At 42.2% G+C, this 19721-nt stretch overlaps 1 protein-coding gene and 2 non-coding genes across 3 annotated transcripts; 2 read left to right on the top strand and 1 right to left on the bottom strand.

Annotated features, from left to right (window-relative positions):
- Window positions 1-45: 45 nt before the first annotated feature.
- Window positions 46-19665, top strand: LOC106582935 (store-operated calcium entry regulator STIMATE). The gene is made up of 8 exons (XM_014166573.3): window positions 46-1269; window positions 3046-3094; window positions 3303-3398; window positions 6539-6660; window positions 7167-7279; window positions 7434-7511; window positions 7743-7892; window positions 15018-19665. Exons 1-8 carry the CDS (start codon window positions 1056-1058, stop codon window positions 15129-15131), a joined length of 936 nt encoding a protein of 311 aa, XP_014022048.1. The 5' UTR covers window positions 46-1055; the 3' UTR covers window positions 15132-19665.
- On the top strand, window positions 13855-13926 carry trnae-cuc (transfer RNA glutamic acid (anticodon CUC)). The gene has a single exon. It is a non-coding gene; the product is annotated as a tRNA-Glu (tRNA).
- Window positions 14625-14696, bottom strand: trnae-cuc (transfer RNA glutamic acid (anticodon CUC)). The gene has a single exon. It is a non-coding gene; the product is annotated as a tRNA-Glu (tRNA).
- Window positions 19666-19721: the final 56 nt, after the last annotated feature.

Here is a 19721-nt window from a genome sequence, read left to right as displayed (position 1 = left end):
CGAGCACATGAACCTTTACGTCTTGTCAACATGAATGGGCAGTCTGAACAGACTCAGAAGGGATGTAGCGTGAGATTCTAGTGGTCAATTAGCTAGCTATGCAACGAATGGACTGGATACTCTGGTCTTTATTCATAGATTTGATGTTTTATGATAAACAGCTTTTTGAAATAACATCTGGAGTCGTGAAAAGATCAATATCATGCATTTCATACATGCAGGAGGGATCAATTGCAAGTAACGTTACTTGGACTGAACCAGACTATGTAGCTAATTTAGCTAGCCTAGCTAAATTACCGGCGTTAGCAACTACCTGTTTCACCCGGGTAACGTTAGGCTAGCTAAAATGATAACTGGTGGTTTGTACCTGACGCGATATTAGCGCAACACGGTTGTATTTACTCAAGGAGCTTGATAGCATAGCTAGCTAACGTTAAGTGGTACAGAAATAGCCGAAATCAGCTAGCTTCATTTGCTAGCTAACGTTAACCCTCTCGCGCACTGTTAAAAGGACATGAAGAACATGCCTTGGGATGACTCATCTTTTACCCGACTGATGTTAAATGCAACTATGTTTCTAATGTTTCCGTTAGTAAAACATTGAGTAGCTACATGCATGTAAGTGTGGTATATCCTTGTCCATGCTTGCCTGTGTATCTAGCTAAGCTAACTAGTTAACGTTAGGGACCCAAGATTGGTTTTCATTTGTCATAAAATAAGATGCTGACGCATGGTATGTATCTCGTCCTTTTGTGGCTATTCGGGATTAATATGATCAACAATGGCATTTGTTTGCTGACACTGGCTACATAGGAAACGAAAATATATGGATCCGCAGTTAAAAGGGAAGATTCCATTACTAGTGGCTAGTTATCGTTCACTTTTTTTTTTTACCGATATTGTCTGCATAACTAGCTAATCAATTGCTAGCTGGATGACGAAGACACCCATTCTATGTGGATGAGACATTTAAATTGAAGTTATTGCTTGGCTATCTACCTATATGCCATCGCCCCAACAACCCATTTTTTTTTTTTTTTTTAATCTGGTCAACTATGGCGGTTAGCGGGGTGAGTCTTCTTTCTCTAGCCGGGGACGTGGCTGCCCCGGGAGCTGCTCTGGCCGCTATGTCCTCTTCCAATACGTCCGTGTCCGCCGGTCCCACGCCAGATGCGGACACCCGTGGCTGCGAGAACGGTGCCTTGATGGACTCTTTCGGCATCTTCCTGCAAGGCCTACTAGCGATGGTGGCCTTCAGTACGCTGATGTGTGAGTACAGCCAGCCAGACGCACACCCTGACTGGAAATTTGACTTGTTTGTTCAGTATAGGCTTATTGTTGAAATTGGATAACCTGCTTAGGCTACTTGTTTTTAATTGGCAAGAATCACTGGCAGTCATAGCATTCACTGTGTCTCAAAAACTGGATTGGACAGAGTTACTTTGGACACAACAGACATCTATGTTGGCTCATCCCCTTAGTGTTCCTTTTTGGCCTTGTAGTTTGTCCTCCCCTTTGATTCAGTGTCAGTGTTGCCCTGGTAAAGAGGAACTTCAGTCACAACAGCAAGAGGTGAGGAATGTTCAGCTCTCAGAGCAGCGATGATGCCTGATGCAGCTTTCTTAGCAGGAATTGACTGGGCCTGAGCCTGCATCAGTCACACAGCCCAGCCCACAGCTTACATGCAGGGTGTGTCTGTAGTTACACACTCAACACATAACAGAGTAGTATGAGGGAGCCTAAAGTTACAGCATAACCATATGAAAATGCCACTGTAAACATTCGTTTGGGCATCACACTAGGAAAACGAGCTCCCCTTTTGACAGGTGACATAGACACATACTTTACACACACGCATGCACGCACACAGTAAAGTACTTAACACACACTAAGAGATTGTCTAGTGGTACCATGGCTGAAACACAAATTGACGATTAGGGTATGTCCGGTAGATTAGTGACCAGTTGAGTCATAAAGCATTGAACCACTTCTCACCCAGCAATCAATCATGTGTAATGGAGGTTAGGAGAAGGGGGGGGGGGGGGCATGGAAACAAGATTACTATTGTTGGGAACAGCCAGAGCTTTATTTGTCAGCCATTACGTCATGTTGAGAGAATACACACACACACAGGGATTAATTAAAGTGTAGGCCTAGACTTTAAAAGAACCCAGTGGCTTGTGCCTCTCGTACACATAGGGGCCTAACCCCCAGAGTAGCGGTCGGGCAGTTTCTTTCATGTAGGCTATTGTGTCTGTAGGGAACAGTGTTTGATACACATTCTCCCAACCTACAGTATCTCATCCCCATTCTTCCATAGCCAGGTTGGTAACCCAGGTGATAATGCTGAAAGATTCAGGTGTCTGATATACCAGTCACGTGGTTAGGACAGTGTGATATGTAATATTTACAATGCCTGGTGTAACATACTCAATAGCACTAGCCGGTCCTCTTGATTACAGCGCTAAAGCACATTTCTTTTAGCTCATAAGAAACAACCCAAGTATTTCCTCTGCTCACAGGCCAAGTGAGATTTGGCTGATAATGAGGCACAGTAACATAAGCTTGACTACAATTTTAGTACAGTAGTGTGCCACTTCCTCTTTTACCATTCACCCTTCCTCTATAGTCTGACCTTGTGTAAACATGGCATCTCAATAACTGACTTAAGAGAATGTAGCCTAATGAACATTGTTTGCTTCAGTCTTAAGTCTATTAGTTAGGCTATGGTGCCAGGTGTAGCCTAGTTAAAAGGGAACACTGAACTGCATTTCCCATCACACTGGCCAATACTCATAGAAAAAGGCCCCTTACATGTCATGCTGATATGTTGACCATCATACTAAACTTGATGATGAAAAAGCCTATTTAAGTTCAGACTTGAGCAGTCCTAAATTAATTTACATGAATAGGCTGATTGAATCTGCTCCTTGACATAATTAGAAAGACAGAGGTACTGAATCATCCCACCGCCATTGTGTGTGTCCGTGTGAGAAAGAGAGCAGCAGTCCTATATGTGACACTCTGTCTGTCTCCTGTCCACAGTAAAGCGCTTCAGGGAGCCCAAGCATGAGAGAAGACCCTGGAGGATCTGGTAAGACAGGAGCCATCTCACTCCCAACCAGTGTATTCAAGCTTATCCTCTTCAATATTGCTTATGACCTAGTTACAATGTGAATACTGAATTGCATCTAAGATAAACACAAGACTGGTACATGTTTGTAATGTTATGTTCAGCTTTTGAAACAACTTGAATACTCAGAGTTTTTAAAATATCCTCCTGTCCTGGCCAACTCTTCCAGGTTCCTGGACACCTCCAAACAAGCCATTGGGATGCTGTTTATTCACTTTGCTAATGTCTACCTGTCTGACCTCACAGAGGAGGACCCTTGCTCACTGTGAGTGTCTGTATATTTCTACGTGTCTGTCAGTGATTGTGTTTGTCTCTCTGTGCGTATGACTGTATGTAGGATAGTCTCTTTATAACATTGTCTACCTCTTCTTCAAAAATGCCTTCCTCACCATCTTAAATAAGCATGCCCCTTTCAAAAAAATGTCAAACTAAGAACAGATATAGCCCTTGGTTCACTCCAGACTTGACTGCCCTTGACCAGCACAAAAACATCCTGTGGCGTACTGCACTAGCTTTGAATAGTCCCCGCGATATGCAACCTTTCGGGGAAGTCAGGAACCAATATACACAGGCAATTAGGAAAGCGAAGGCTAGCTTTTTCAAACAGAAATTTGCATCCTGCAGCACTAACTCCAAAAATCTTTGGGACACTGTAAAGTCCATGGAGAATAAGAGCAGCTGCCCACTGGACTGAGGCTAGGAAACACTGTCACCACTGATAAATCCACGATAATCGAGAATTTCAATAAGCATTTCTCTATGGCTGGCCACACTTTCCATCTGGCTACCCCAAGCCTGGCCAACAGCTCTGCTCCCCCCGCAGCTACAGGCCCCCCCCCCCCCCGTTTCTCCTTCACCCAAATCCAGACAGCTGATGTCCTGAAAGAGCTGCAGAATCTGGATCCCTACAAATCAGCTGGGCTAGACAATCTGGACCCTCTCTTCCTAAAATTATCTGCCGCCGTTGTCGCAACCCCTATTACTAGTCTGTTCAACCTCTCTTTCGTATCGTCTAAGATTCCTAAAGATTGGAAAGCGGCCGCAGTCATCCCCCTCTTCAAAGGGGGAGACACTCTAGATCTAAACTGTTACAGACCTATATCCATCCTGCCCTGCCTTTCTAAAGTCTTTGAAAGCCAAGTGAACAAACAGATCATCGACCATCTCGAATCCCACCGTACCTTCTCCGCTATGCAATCTGGTTTCCGAGCTGGTCATGTGTGCACCTCAGGTCGGCTCAAGGTCCTAAACGATATCATAACTACTATTGATAAAAGACAGTACTGTGCAGCCGTCTTCATCGACCGGGCCAAGGCTTTCGACTCTGTCAATCACCGTATTCTTATCGGCGGACTCAACAGTCTTGGTTTCTCTAATGACTGCCTCGCCTGGTTCACTAACTACCTCTCAGAGTTCAGTGTGTCAAATCGGAGGGCCTGTTGTCTGGACCTCTGGCAGTCTCAATTCTCGGGCAGACTCTTTTCTCTGGATATATCAATGATGTCGCTCTTGCTGCGGGTGATTCTTTGATCCACCTCAAAGCAGACAACACCATTCTGTGTACATCTGGCCCTTTGGACACAGTGTTGACAAACCTCCAAACAAGCTTCAATGCCATACAACACTGTTTCCGTGGCCTCCAACTGCTCTTAAACGCTAGTAAAACTAAATGCATGCTCTTCAACCGATCGCTACCCGCCCGCCTAGCATCACTACTCTGGTCGGTTCTGACTTAGAATATGTGGACAACTATAAATACCTAGGTGTCTGGCTAGACTGTAAACTCTCCTTCCAGACTCACATTAAGCATCTCCAATACAAAGTTAAATCTATAATCGGCTTCCTATTTTGCAACAAAGCCTCCTTCACTCATGCTGCCAAACATACCCTCGTAAAACTGACTATCCTGCCGATCCTTGACTTCGGCGATGTCATGTTCAAAATAGCCTCCAACACTACTCAGCAAATTGGATGCAGTCTATCACAGTGCCATCCGTTTTGTCACCAAAGCCCCATATACTACCCACCACTGTGACCTGTATGCTCTCGTTGGCTGGTCCTCGCTACATATTCGTTGCCAAACCCACTGGCTCCAGGTCATCGATAAATCTTTTCTAGGTAAAGCTCCGCCTTATCTCAGATCACTGGTCACCATAGCAACACCCACCCGTAGCACATGCTCCAGCAGGTATATTTCACTGGTCATCCCCAAAGCCAACACCTCCTTTGGCTGCCTTTCCTTCCAGTTCTCTGCTGCCAATGACTGGAACGAACTGCAAAAATCACTGAAGTTGGAGACATATCTCCCTCACTAACTTCAAGCATCGGCTGTCAGAGCAGCTTACTGACCGCTGCAGCTGTACACAGACATACCGTAAATTCCGGACTGTAAGCCGCAACTCTTTTCCCACGCTTTGAACATTGCGGCTTAAACAATGACGCGGCTAGTATATGGATTTTTCCTGCTTTCAATTTTTTTTTCTCAAAAAAACACATTCTGTGACGTGCTCAGTTTTTTGGCGGCATGAAGCTTTCATTAGACCAATGAAATTGCCGAACGAGTTAAGGTCAAACAACTTTTTTGTTTACTGTTTAGATTAAATCGAGCGCTCTCAAACTTCCCATCATTCTGATTACGGTAGTCATTTTGTCACCCTCATCATGGCAAAGACACGGAGAAATGCATATGATTCAGCTATCAAGTTGAAGGCGATTGATCTGGCTGTTGGAAAAGGAAATAGAGCTGCTGCACGGGAGCTTGGTCTTAATGAGTCGATGATAAGATGTTGGAAACAGCAGCGTGAGGAATTGACTCAGTGCAAAAAGACAACTAAAGCTTACTGCTAATTTTTTATTTTTTGTTACAAGCCGTGTTTCGTTAAAGCCTGTGTAAAGTTAATTTGTTTCAATGTACCTGTAGGCACCTGCGGCATATAGACATGTGCGGCTTATTTATGTTCAAAATAATAATTTTTTGAAAATTCAGTGGGTGCGGCTTATATTCAGGTGCGCTTAATAGTCCGGAAATTACGGTATGTAAATAGCCCATCCAACTACCTACCTCATCCCCATATTTGATTTTTGTTTTTTTTCTACTCTTTTGCACACCAGTATTTATACTTGCACATCCTCATCTGCACATCTCACTCCAGTGTTAATTGCTAAATTGTAATTACTTCGCCACTATGGCCTAGTTATTGCCTTACCTCATTTGCACACACTGTATACAGATTTTCTATTGTTATTGACTGTATGTCTGTTTATCCCACGTGTAACGCTGTTGTTGTTGTCGTACTGCTTTGCTTTATCCTGGCCAGGTCGTAGTTGTAAATGACAACTGGCCTACCTGGTTAAATAAAAATACCTCAACCTTGAAGTGGATAATGTCTCCTCTCTCTTCCTCAGTTACCTTATAAACTTCCTCCTGGATGCGTCTCTGGGCATGCTGCTGATCTATGCCGGGGTGAGGACTGTCAGTGCCATTGTAGAGTGGAGGCAGTGGGATGCTCTACGCTTCGGAGAATACGGTGAGGATCAGGAGAGTGTGTGTGTGTGTGTGTTGGTGTGGATGAGATCCTTTCACCATGTAGTACACATGATGTCCAGAAGGGGGCAGAGGCTACCTCGTGCACTGCAGTGCTGCAATGTCATCCAGATCAAACAGTGGATCACTGTTAACTTGTTCAACTCAGGCAGTTTATGGATGCCACATTAAACTTTCCCTGGTTCTTTGATTTAAAGGCACAATCTGCAGTTGAAACAATTACAAAGCAGTCACCCTACTTCTGTTTTGGTAAAAGGCTGAGATGGGCCTGGAGAAATGTAACCACTCAACAAATATTCAGAGAAGTGAGGACATTTTTGCCGGCCCTCACTTGTAAAATACTATTTTAGACCTAGGGGTTTTGGTTAGAATTGGGTTAGGGAAAACAGGATTTGGAGTGGGATTCAATTGATGTTCCCAAAAAATCCTCACAAGTATAGTAAGACACGTGTGTGTGTGGTGTGTGTGTGTGTGTGTGTGTGTGTGTAGGAGAGCCGGTGCAGTGCACTGCGTGGGCGGGCCAGTGTGCTCTCTACATCCTCATCATGATGTTTGAGAAGGTCCTCATCATCCTGGTCCTACTCATCCCCCAGTGGAAGAAGGTGAGTAAGGGGGCATCAGTTGAGTTATATTATCCCTGTGGGAAGTGTATGAATTCAAACAGTACTGTAAACTTTGTCGTTTTAACTCAGTTGTGTTAATGTTTGTATTTCCTGTCTTGTTTGTTGTGCTCATTCATGTGTCTGTGTATCACAGCTGGCTCTCCTGAACCCCATAAACAATCCTCAGTTGGAGCTGGCCATCGTCATGCTCATCGTCCCATTCTTCGTTAATGTAAGTTAAGTGTGCAGTGCCTCTGAGGCAGGGCTCTATGAAGAACATAGTATCATATGTAATGGTATTACTTCATGGGTTGTTGTTTGCTACAACTATGTGTATTTGACGTTATGTTTGTCGACAGATTTTAGTCAGTTAGGCTTGTGATGTGTGTGATCAAACTGTCTCAGTCACGTGTGTCTGGCGTTGTACTTGCTCAATGGGCTGTGTACCATATGTTGTCCTCAGGCCCTGATGTTTTGGGTGGTAGATAACTTCCTGATGAAGAAGGGGAGGACAAAAGCCAAGCTGGAGGAGCGGGAGGTGGGGGAGGATGTGCGGGGCAACCGTAAGGTGCGCTACAGACGGGCACTCTCCCACGACGACTCGGAGTCTGAGGTAAGACCTGGACCCCACCACTAACACAGGGCCATTTTATAAAGTCATGGACAAAAAAATGGTGAAAACACAATCATACATACATTACACACACAAGCTGGCTTTGGAAAGAGCTCGGGAAAATCCTTAGGGGGAATATAGACTAAAGTCCGTGATTTGATTCTGAGCCTCGTACACCTCTCCTCACCCCCCAAATCCCTCTCATTGCAAACCCTGTGTGGCCTCTCGCTCTTCTCCATTGCCTCAGGCTGACGTAGCCACTGTGCTAAGCTACATTCTCCCTGAACTCCACTGGCTGTGTAGACAAACCCTGCCCAGCACCAGCAGGAGCCTCTCTCTGGGCTGTAAATCATTCCACCTGGTGCCCATGGTCAGTCACTTTACAGGCCTGTAATCTCCTCCACAGACCAGAGACAACCACCACACTCACAAACATTCATACATTAAGTCATTTAACAGTCTGCCTCGAGCAGGGGGAATTCTTATGAATCAGAAACTGTAAAAAAAAAAATATTAAAAAAATGTCCATCCGTTATAAGTAGTGTTTTTTTTTTTTAAAGAGTCCAGAGTTGTTGCTTTGGCATCAAAGGTTGAGTTTATTGTGAAACCTAGGCGATTGGTTTCTTCAGTAACAAGAGGGTAACTCATGATTCATCCATAGCACTTAGAGTATTGTTATTTAACCCTGTATTTAACTAGGCAAGGGAGCCTAAAATTACAACACCGACATTCCCTCTTATTGAGGCAGATTTGCTTACGTCTGTAATATTAGGTGATTAGGCTACACAACTTTCCTGCATATTTTTTGGTTCCAAAACAATTATTTGTTTAACATTTAATATGCATTTGCCTGCTTCCAGCAATGAAAGTATCTACCCTGTCCCTGTTTTTCGTTTCCTGTTCGCACTCCCTCTCCCCCCTTTGCACACAGAGTGAAGGGAGAGATACATCCTGATAAGCACAAGCATACGACTGTTGAGGAACAATTTAAAATGTAATTACGGGGAAAAGAAAAACAAATGAAACACTTACTGTTAGGGTAAGTGGACCTATTAAGCCCACTTTTATCTTTGGATATAGATATTTTTCTTAAACTAATTTTGCTGTTTTAACCAATTCATCTGGTTATATCCATAAGTCCCCACCCTCAAGCCAATCAGATGTTATTGACAGTTCTGTGTAAGTTCCCACTAGTAGCCAATTTCAAAGTTGCAAAAGGTGTGGACTAACATTGAATTCTTACTTACAGGCCTTTCCCAACAATACAGAGAGAAACAACATTTAGAAATAATAAAATAGTCAAACACGTAATAATACATGTAGTTGTCTCTAGGTCTCTCTTTATGTAGTTGTCTCTATTTCTCTATGTAGTTGTCTCTTTCTCTATGTAGTTGTCTCTAGGTCTCTCTTTATGTAGTTGTCTCTAGGTCTCTCTTTATGTAGTTGTCTCTAGGTCTCTCTTTATGTAGTTGTCTTTAGGTCTCTCTTTATGTAGTTGTCTCTGGGTCTCTCTTTATGTAGTTGTCTCTAGGTCTCTCTTTATGTAGTGGTCTCTAGGTCTCTTATGTAGTTGTCTCTAGGTCTCTCTTTATGTAGTTGTCTCTAGGTCTCTCTTTATGTAGTTGTCTCTAGGTCTCTCTTTATGTAGTGGTCTCTAGGTCTCTATGTAGTGGTCTCTAGGTCTCTATGTAGTGGTCTCTAGGTCTCTCTTTATGTAGTGGTCTCTAGGTCTCTCTTTATGTAGTTGTCTCTAGGTCTCTCTTTATGTAGTTGTCTCTAGGTCTCTCTTTATGTAGTTGTCTCTAGGTCTCTCTTTATGTAGTGGTCTCTAGGTCTCTCTTTATGTAGTTGTCTCTAGGTCTCTCTTTATGTAGTGGTCTCTAGGTCTCTCTTTATGTAGTTGTCTCTGGGTCTCTCTTTATGTAGTTGTCTCTAGGTCTCTCTTTATGTAGTGGTCTCTAGGTCTCTCTTTATGTAGTTGTCTCTAGGTCTCTCTTTATGTAGTTGTCTCTAGGTCTCTCTTTATGTAGTTGTCTCTAGGTCTCTCTTTATGTAGTGGTCTCTAGGTCTCTCTTTATGTAGTGGTCTCTAGGTCTCTCTTTATGTAGTGGTCTCTAGGTCTCTCTTTATGTAGTGGTCTCTAGGTCTCTCTTTATGTAGTGGTCTCTAGGTCTCTCTTTATGTAGTGGTCTCTAGGTCTCTTATGTAGTGGTCTCTCTTTATGTAGTTGTCTCTAGGTCTCTCTTTATGTAGTGGTCTCTAGGTCTCTCTTTATGTAGTGGTCTCTAGGTCTCTCTTTATGTAGTGGTCTCTAGGTCTCTCTTTATGTAGTGGTCTCTAGGTCTCTCTTTATGTAGTGGTCTCTAGGTCTCTCTTTATGTAGTGGTCTCTAGGTCTCTCTTTATGTAGTGGTCTCTAGGTCTCTCTTTATGTAGTGGTCTCTAGGTCTCTCTTTATGTAGTGGTCTCTAGGTCTCTCTTTATGTAGTGGTCTCTAGGTCTCTCTTTATGTAGTGGTCTCTAGGTCTCTCTTTATGTAGTGGTCTCTAGGTCTCTCTTTATGTAGTGGTCTCTAGGTCTCTTATGTAGTGGTCTCTAGGTCTCTTATGTAGTGGTCTCTAGGTCTCTTATGTAGTGGTCTCTAGGTCTCTTATGTAGTGGTCTCTATGTAGTTGTCTCTAGGTCTCTCTTTATGTAGTGGTCTCTAGGTCTCTCTTTATGTAGTGGTCTCTAGGTCTCTCTTTATGTAGTGGTCTCTAGGTCTCTCTTTATGTAGTGGTCTCTAGGTCTCTCTTTATGTAGTGGTCTCTAGGTCTCTCTTTATGTAGTGGTCTCTAGGTCTCTCTTTATGTAGTGGTCTCTCTTTATGTAGTGGTCTCTCTTTATGTAGTGGTCTCTCTTTATGTAGTGGTCTCTCTTTATGTAGTGGTCTCTCTTTATGTAGTGGTCTCTAGGTCTCTCTTTATGTAGTGGTCTCTAGGTCTCTCTTTATGTAGTGGTCTCTAGGTCTCTCTTTATGTAGTGGTCTCTAGGTCTCTCTTTATGTAGTGGTCTCTAGGTCTCTCTTTATGTAGTGGTCTCTAGGTCTCTCTTTATGTAGTGGTCTCTAGGTCTCTCTTTATGTAGTGGTCTCTAGGTCTCTCTTTATGTAGTTGTCTCTAGGTCTCTATGTAGTTGTCTCTAGGTCTCTCTTTATGTAGTGGTCTCTAGGTCTCTCTTTATGTAGTGGTCTCTAGGTCTCTCTTTATGTAGTGGTCTCTAGGTCTCTCTTTATGTAGTGGTCTTTCTTTATGTAGTGGTCTCTAGGTCTCTCTTTATGTAGTGGTCTCTAGGTCTCTCTTTATGTAGTGGTCTCTAGGTCTCTCTTTATGTAGTGGTCTCTCTCTTTGCCTTTTTGGTAGGCCGTCATTGTAAATAAGAATATGTTCTTAACTGACTTGCCTATTTAAATAAACACAATAATTAACTCATTTATACAAGGGGTACCACTGCTGAGGTAATGGAGGGATATATGTACATATAAATAGGAATAAAGTGAACGATAGTAAACTGCAGCAGCAGCTCATAGTCCAGGTATCTATGTGGTTAACTATTCAGTCTGGCTTCTACTAAGCTAACACATGGAATTGTTTTTAGATAGCTAAATGATCCGTGGTATTACTATTTGATTTAGAATTTTAGGACCACTTAAGATATAAAAAATTATACAGTACTAGTCAAGTTTGGACACCTACTCATTCAAGGGTTTTTCTTTATTTTGACTATTTTCTACATTAGAATAATAGTGAAGACATGAAAACTATGAAATAACACAGATGGAATCATGTAGTAACCAAAAAAGTGTTAAAGAAATCGAAATATATTTGAGATTCTTCAAAGTAGTCACCCTTTGCCTTGATGACAGCTTTGCACACTCTTGGCATTCTCTCAACCAGCTTCACCTGGAATGCTTTTCCCACAGTCTTGGAGTTCCCACATGTGCTGAGCACTGCTTTTCCTTCACTATGCGGTCCAACTCATCCCTAACCATCTAAATTGGGTTGAGGTCAGATGATTGTGGAGGCCAGGTAATCTAATGCTGCACTCCATCACTCTCCTTCTTGGTCAAATAGCCCTCACACAGCTTGGAGGTGTGTTCTGGGTCATTGTCCTGTTGGGGGGAAAAATGATAGTCCCACTAAGCGCATACCAGATGGGATGGTGTATCGCTGCTTAATGCTGTGGAAGCCATGCTGGTTAAGTGTGCCTTGAATTCTAAATAAATCACAGACAGTGTAATCAGCATAGCACCATCACACCTCCTCCTCCATGCTTCACAGTGGGAACCACACATGCAAAGATCATCCGTTCACTTACTCTGCGTCTCACAAAGACACGGCTGTTGGAAGCAAAAAGTCTCAAATATGGACTCATCAGACCAAAGGACAGATTTCTACCTGTCTAATGTCCATTGCTCGTGTTTCTTGGCCTAAGTAATTCTCTTCTTATTTGTGTCCTTTAGTAGTGGTTTCTTTGCAGCAATTAGACCATGAAGGCCTGATTCACGCAGTCTTCTCTGAACAGTTGATGTTGCGATGTGGTTGTCACTTGAACTCTGAAGCATTTATTTGGGCTGCAATCTGAGGTGCAGTTAACTCTAATGGACTTATCCTCTGCAGCAGAGGTAACTCTGGGTCTTGCTTTCCTGTGGGGGTCCTCATCATGAGAGCCAGTTTCATCATGGTTTTTGCGACTTCACTTGAATAAACTTTAAAAGTTAGTGAAATTATCTGCATTGACTGAACTTCATGTCTTAAAGTAATGATGGACTGTCGTTTCTCTTTTCTTATTGGAGCTGTTCTTGCCATAATATGGACTTGGTCTTTTACCAAATAGGGCTATCTTCTATATACCAACCCTACCTTGTCACAACACAACTGATTGGCTCAAAAGAAGGAAAGGAATTCCACAAATTTTAACAAGGGACACCTGTTCATTTTAAATGTATTCTGGATGACTACCTCTTGAGCTGGATGAGAGAATGCAAAGGTTGGCTATATATATGTTTTGATTTGTTTAACACTTCTTGGTTACTACATAATTCAATATGTGTTATTTCATAGTTCGGATGTCTTCTATTATTCTACAATGTAGAAAATAGTAAAAAATAAATAAATAACCCTTGAATGAGTAGGTGTCCAAACTTTTGGCTGGTACTATGTATCTATTTATGTGTATATTAGTTGTATTTATTGTTATCAAGAAAAATGGGTCAATTGATATTACTTTTTGTTCATATCACCCAGCTCTATTAGCACTATTGACATTGTTGAGTGACTAAAGTCGCTCTGGATAATAGCATGTGCTAAATAAATTGAATGTAGTGTGTGTGTGTGTATATATATATATGTGTGTGTGTGTGTGTGTGTGTGTGTGTGTGTGTGTGTGTATATAATAGCGGTGAGGGCGTCGAATCCTTACTTCTAGACCACCAGGGAGCTGTATCTAATATTAGGAATGCATGTCCTATGGAATTACCGTCACACAGACTTTGTGGCACTACACATGACTGGCCGTGGCATGTGTGATGGGAGTAGTTTCTCATTGACATCTGGATGTAGTGTAGCAGACTGCCACCGTGTTGCGCACTTCCTCCACCAGTGGGGTCCAAACCCACAATTAAATGAACCTTCCTGTACTGGTGTACTCAGAGCATATATAGCTTTAGTAATCTGCCTCAAGCTAAAACAAAATGAACAGTCTGTCTACATAGAGATTAAGGGCAGTGATCTTATAGAAGGTGGCAAATAGCAGGCTTGTTTTATAGTGATGAGTTGGACCTAGTTGTTGAAGTTACAGATGCTGACATATTGGTTTACGCTGTAAACAACCCCGATGGCAACCCTCTATACTACACCCAGATACTTTGACTTCTCCCCTGTATCAAATTTTCCAGTGACATTTGTTCCTTCCACTTTCACACCTCCCTGGTGGTCTAGTGGTTAGGATTCGGCGCTCTCACCGCCGCGGCCCGGGTTCGATTCCCGGTCAGGGAACAACCTTTTTTTTAATTTTATTTTTCAAGAATGCCCGTCAACGGTAGCCCAGTCAGCACAACCATTTTTTTTAATTTACACTCTGGAGTACTTCTCCTTTTACCTGTTCATTCAGATCTTGAAATACACGTGCATACAGAATGTATTCAGACCCCTTGACTTTTTCCATATTTTGTTATGTTACAGCCTTATTCTACAATGGATTACATAGATGTTTCCCTCATCAATCTACACACAATGCCCTTATATAGACAGGTGTGTGTGCCTTTCCAAATCATGTTCGATCTATAGAATTTACCACAGGTGGACTCCATGTTGTAGAAACATCTCAAGGATGATCAATGGAAACAGGATGCACCCGAGCTCAATTTCCAGTCTCATAGCAAAGGGTCTGGATACTTATGTAAATAAGGTACTTCGGGTTTTATTTTTAAGACATTTGCAACAATTTCTAAACCTGTTTTCACTTTCATTTTGGGGTATTGTGTGTAGTTTGACGAGGGGAAAAAAACAATTTTAATACATTTTAGAATAAGGCTGTAATGTAACAAAGTGGAAAAAGTCAAGAGGTCTGAATGCATGTGTATTTTAAGATCTGAATGAACGGGTAAAAGGAGAAATACTCAAGTGTAAATAAAAAATAATCGTGGTGACTGGGCTACGGTTGTCGGGCATTCTTGGAAAGAATAAAACGTGTGTTCCCTGACCGGGAATCGAACCCGGGCCGCGGCGGTGAGAGCGCCGAATCCTAACCACTAGACCACCAGGGAGCTCTGTGTGGAGCCTGAATTTGTCAGATGGAATGTGTGACAAAAGGGAGGCGCCTCTCCCAAAGGGATGTAATATACCAGACTGCCACCAGGGTGAGCACTTTTTTACCCTAAGCAATCAGCCCCTACCCCCATCTTTCCAACCCTCTGAGGCTGAATGAAGAATGATGCATTTCTTCTGACATGGGAGATTTGCTGCCGGCTGTGAGCATTTAAACTCTGGGATTCAACTCATTTGACCCATATCTCGGTGTTCTTTGAATATCATCCATCCAGGCAGTGTGACTTCCTTTGGTCTCATTTCCAATCTCTCTCTCTCAGATCCTGTTCTCGGCTGACGATGAGATGGACGACTCGGAGGAGGAGGATGTGCGCCGGCTCACCGGCCTCAAGACGGTCAAGAAAAAGAAGCACCGTATGGGGATCCCTGTTTAACCTGGGCCTACCCAGGCTGACTTGGTCTAACCCACTCCTGTGTCCACTCGCCTCACTTCACGTCCCCACTCTCTCCCTCTCCAGGCCCCGCTGCCCTGACTGGAGCCTCCTGGGAACATGTCGTCTAGATTCCTCTAACAGCAGGCTAGCATTGGTCTCTTTGTGAGTAGGGTGCCTCTGTAGGGAGGTGGGATCATGGAGGACTGCAGATCATGGAGACTATTGGACTGCCTTTACTACACATTCACATGGGACTCCTGCAGCCTCTACACTGGGAATAGAAACACTTGGGGAAGTGTTTTGCTGCAGCTAACCACGTCTATCTGAGATTTCACCATAGATCTATCACTTATGGTGGTGACACTCATTGAAGAAATGAATTGTTATGATGGTGGAAAACCGTTAACACTGGTGTATTACAGGAACGTTTGGGTCTGGTTGAGTGGGTGACGCAGTATAATTGCTAGCACCCCTTCACTGTGGTTCCACACGGACTCATAAGAGGCCCAGGATAATATTAACTGCATCAGGTTAAGCTGTGAATGGTTGTTACTTTTTCTGTGGTTTAACAGGTGACCCCTGTTGGATGTAGCGGGAGAGAACAGGCACCTGGGATTGCACTCTGCCTTTTCTCCTACCTTCAAGCAAACCTCTGTCATTTTAACGTTTTAATACATTTGATACTTATCTTCCGAATCTAAAAGTGATTGTATTCATTTAGATTCTGTATATAAAATGTTTCTCTTCCTCAGCTAGGCTGACTGCAATGGCCTGTTATAAGAGTTGGTGGAGGTGTGTGTGTCTGTCTGTGTGCACTTCCCATTCATGCATGTGCGGGAATGTGGGAAGTTTAGGATGATGCTCCTATGGAGGCTTTGCTCTGTAAACATGCAGTGTTTTATAATAACTACAACACATGTTTCTAACTCCTCTAAGCCTATATAATGACTGCAGAGGGAAGACGGGTCAGGACAGTGCAGCTTGGCTGTGTGTCTCTCAACCATGCACCACCCAACCTTAACCTAAGGGACTGAGACCCTTATCCCAGTGACGGTACAGCCAGGCTTTAGGTCTGCAGGCCTGGATCGGGCCCTTCTCTCCCTGTGTGTATGACTTAACTAGGATCTCTTCTGTTACCTATTTATTCCTTGTCTTTGGTGTGTCCTGTTTATTTTAATTGTATTTTTTTACACTAAGTTATTTTGGCTAAAACCATGACACTGAACTTACACCATGTGTTCTTAATTCAGAGACGGAGTAGATATGGGACCTGAGGGTGTGTCCTCACAGCCAACGTTCAAACTCTCTGCTCTTGCCCACATCACTGGTCTAAGGATGTTCTTTGTTTGTTTTGTATTTGTTTTGTTCATTCTTTGTTTTCGACAATGTGCCTGTGTGAATTTACTGTGTTTGTGGGTGTTCATCTTGTGCCTCAGATCTTCAGACTTGCAGTAGCATTCAGTTGGTTTGGCTCAGATGTTGAACTTGACAGAAGCACAGACCTCTAGACTGGGAGTGACTTTTGGACCGGTGTACAACCTACAGTACAGTGGAGAGAGCAGTGCGGGTATGTTTGTGTTGTAGTACTCGAGACTGGTCCCGAGACCACATGTTGAGTGTCTCGTTTTGCTGTCGGATACATTTGTACTCTGTCTTGACTCGGTCTAGAACTCGTAATTTCTCGACTCGTAATTTCTTCCCGATACCAGCAGAGTAAAAAAAATAAAAAACATAATTATCAACTTCAATTCAGTCAGTACATAAAACCACTTCGCCAGGCCAAATATACAGTGTATTCAGACCCCTTTGTTACGTTACAGCCTTATTCTAAAATATATTTATATATAAGGTATTTCAGTTTTTATTCTGAATAAATTTGCAAAAATTGCTAAATAAAAGTATACCCACTTCTCCAGGCATCACTACACCACTGCATAGGGCCGATGGAAAGACAGCAGTCACACACAGCATGTTAAAGGAGAAGCAGTCCATAAACTCGGACATAATAAGCCTGTAGGTCCCAATAATAAGAATACAAAAACGCAACCATTAAGCATTTCCCAATCGAAATGTACAGCTATTACTTCCCATTTGTAAAGAACATTTCACGTTTAGCACACAGAGTAACCAGTGACCTAAAGTTTAAAGTGGAACTGACAGCATTTGAACTACTTTGCAGATAGAAAACGGACAATCATATCAGTCAAAAATATCTAATTCCCAGTTCATGCTACAAAACCAACTTTATAAGAGGTTTTAGAACCTATTTTTATTTGACTCAACTTTCCATGACGTACACTAAGGCGTTGTTGACAGAATAGATGGATGCAGTTCAATGCATGATTACTATAATTCACCAATACATTTGTTGAGTAGTCAAAAAAATATTACTATCAGGTTGTAAATCACAGCTGGCCTGGTACATTGATTGCTGCCTCCATTTAGGATGCACTGTTTCAGTTTCAATGACTTAATATTCTGGACAAAAACAGACGAATGTAACTAAAAGCTGTGAATGTCAATACAATTAAACTAGCAAGGGCAATGATCAAGTTAGTCATAACGTGGCTAATAGGCTAGCGTATCTATTTATGTAGCAAGTTAAAAACACAGCCTAACATTAGCTAGCTAGCAAGAAGGATGTCATGCCATTGGAGGAGAGACTGACTGACTTTTTATCCTCATAGACAGCTAGAGATGCAGGTGTCATTTGGTTAGCTAGCAAGAACTTGATTGACTGTTATACAGTAAGCATATATCTTGCGTTCAACTTCCCTCTGGCTATCTCCTCCGATTTCAGAGCACTCTTGTCTGAGTGTGCCAGATCGCTTACAAACGCACAACACCTGCTGAATATGTCCTTGTCAGTAAAAAAAGTAGGCAAAAAAAGTAAGTTAGTCAAGAACGCTATAGATAACATGTAACCAGGTCTGCTACGGGGAGTAAAATGGTCATTGAGGTGTTCTCTCATTTGTCTAGAAGTAGCTAGCTAGCAAGCAAACTTTAGCCAGTTAGCTTGGTTTGGACAAGCATGCATTGGCGTGCAAGCTGCAGGAGGGCGCGGAGGCTACAATTCCCCATCGTTTATCAGTGCAATTTTGACAGCTAACTAGCTGAAAGTTAAGAGGATTTATCTGATGTTAATTTGTTAAATTTTAGCTAATCTTGCTCTGGCTAGCATTAGTTGTTAATGTGCATAACTGAGGAAGAGCCTACCTTTTTTCATGGTTGTTTGATCAATAGGACTGTAAAGTTCCCAAATGTAAGAGGACTCCCGTGGTGTTTACATTTTTGCTGAAATCCAGTCAGGTGTATTTCTTTTGTTTTTTTGGCGAATGCGTTATAATGATTTAAAGTCGCGCTGTTGCAACTGCCTGTAAACACACAGTCCAGTTCAAAGGGAATGATGGCAGGCCCGTGTTTCAAATGGCTTGTTTGTATGAAGGTCTACTGTAGCTCTGATTAGCTATAGCGCACCGGTCTGTGTCGACTCCGGTCCTGGACAGGACCAATGTTTTTATTCGTTTTTCTGTACTGCGGTGTATTAATTGTCCAAACGCTCGACCGCTTTCCCACTCTGTATTGCTATATAATTTTCACAAATGCCTTAGAATACATCATTCCAAAACATTCTAAGAATTTAGGAAACCATGAAAATGACCATATCTAATTTGTCACTTGTCAGAATATATATATATTTTTAAGTGTCATATTCTTCCTGGGGGTGTATATGAAAAGATTTTAAGATTTCATGTTGAGAAAATGCGGTCAGTTCCACTTTAAATGCAACAATGTTCCACACAAAAGTTATTTCCATGCTTCTACATCTGCATTACTTGGTGTTTGGGGTTTTAGGCTGGGTTTCTGTACAGCACTTTGTGACATCGACTGATGTAAAAAGGGCTTTATAAATACATTTGATTGATTGATGGCTAACAACAAGCACGCTGCAATAGAAAACTGTTCCAGATGATCATTTGAAACTTATTTTTCAAAGTTATTGTTGAAAAGGGAGAAGCTAACAAATGAGCAACAACATCCTCTACGATAACACCTGCTGAGGCTGCTGCAAACTGTTAACCCTTTCCATCTGTCAAAAACTGATGATTAAATCAGAACATCATTTAAAATAATATAATTTATTTTCCTCAGCAGCATTTATTCACTATTCTGAATATCTAAAGTATCCATATGTTGTTCTGAAATATGAACACAGAAATAATGGACATTTTCAACTCTTATCATGGTGATTTGACAACATTCATGGTCTTGAATCGGACTTGCATTTTTCTGGTCTTGACTTTGTCAAGTAAGGAGTGGGGATGCAGTAAATGTGGTGATGATGAACGGTTTGAGTAGGATGTTGCTGGCTGATGCAAAGGAATAACTGACTGGGGTTAGGTAAACGGTGGTGCATGTTGTCCTTAGTTCAACGGAGGGATTTTATTGTAAAAAATAAAATGACTGGCAAATGATGGACTTATATTACCATTAAATGATTTTACAATAAAGTTTGTAAAACACTGAAATAACAGATTTTGTCTTTGAACAGAGAGTGCTTTCTGTTTTGCCAATTTAGTAGGGTTGTAG

Source organism: Salmo salar, chromosome 22 (assembly GCF_965601325.2).
Source record: "Salmo salar chromosome 22, fSalSal1, whole genome shotgun sequence".
NCBI lineage: Eukaryota > Metazoa > Chordata > Actinopteri > Salmoniformes > Salmonidae > Salmo > Salmo salar.
Note: the sequence above shows the minus strand (reverse complement) of the source record. Positions and strands in the feature narration are given on the sequence as shown.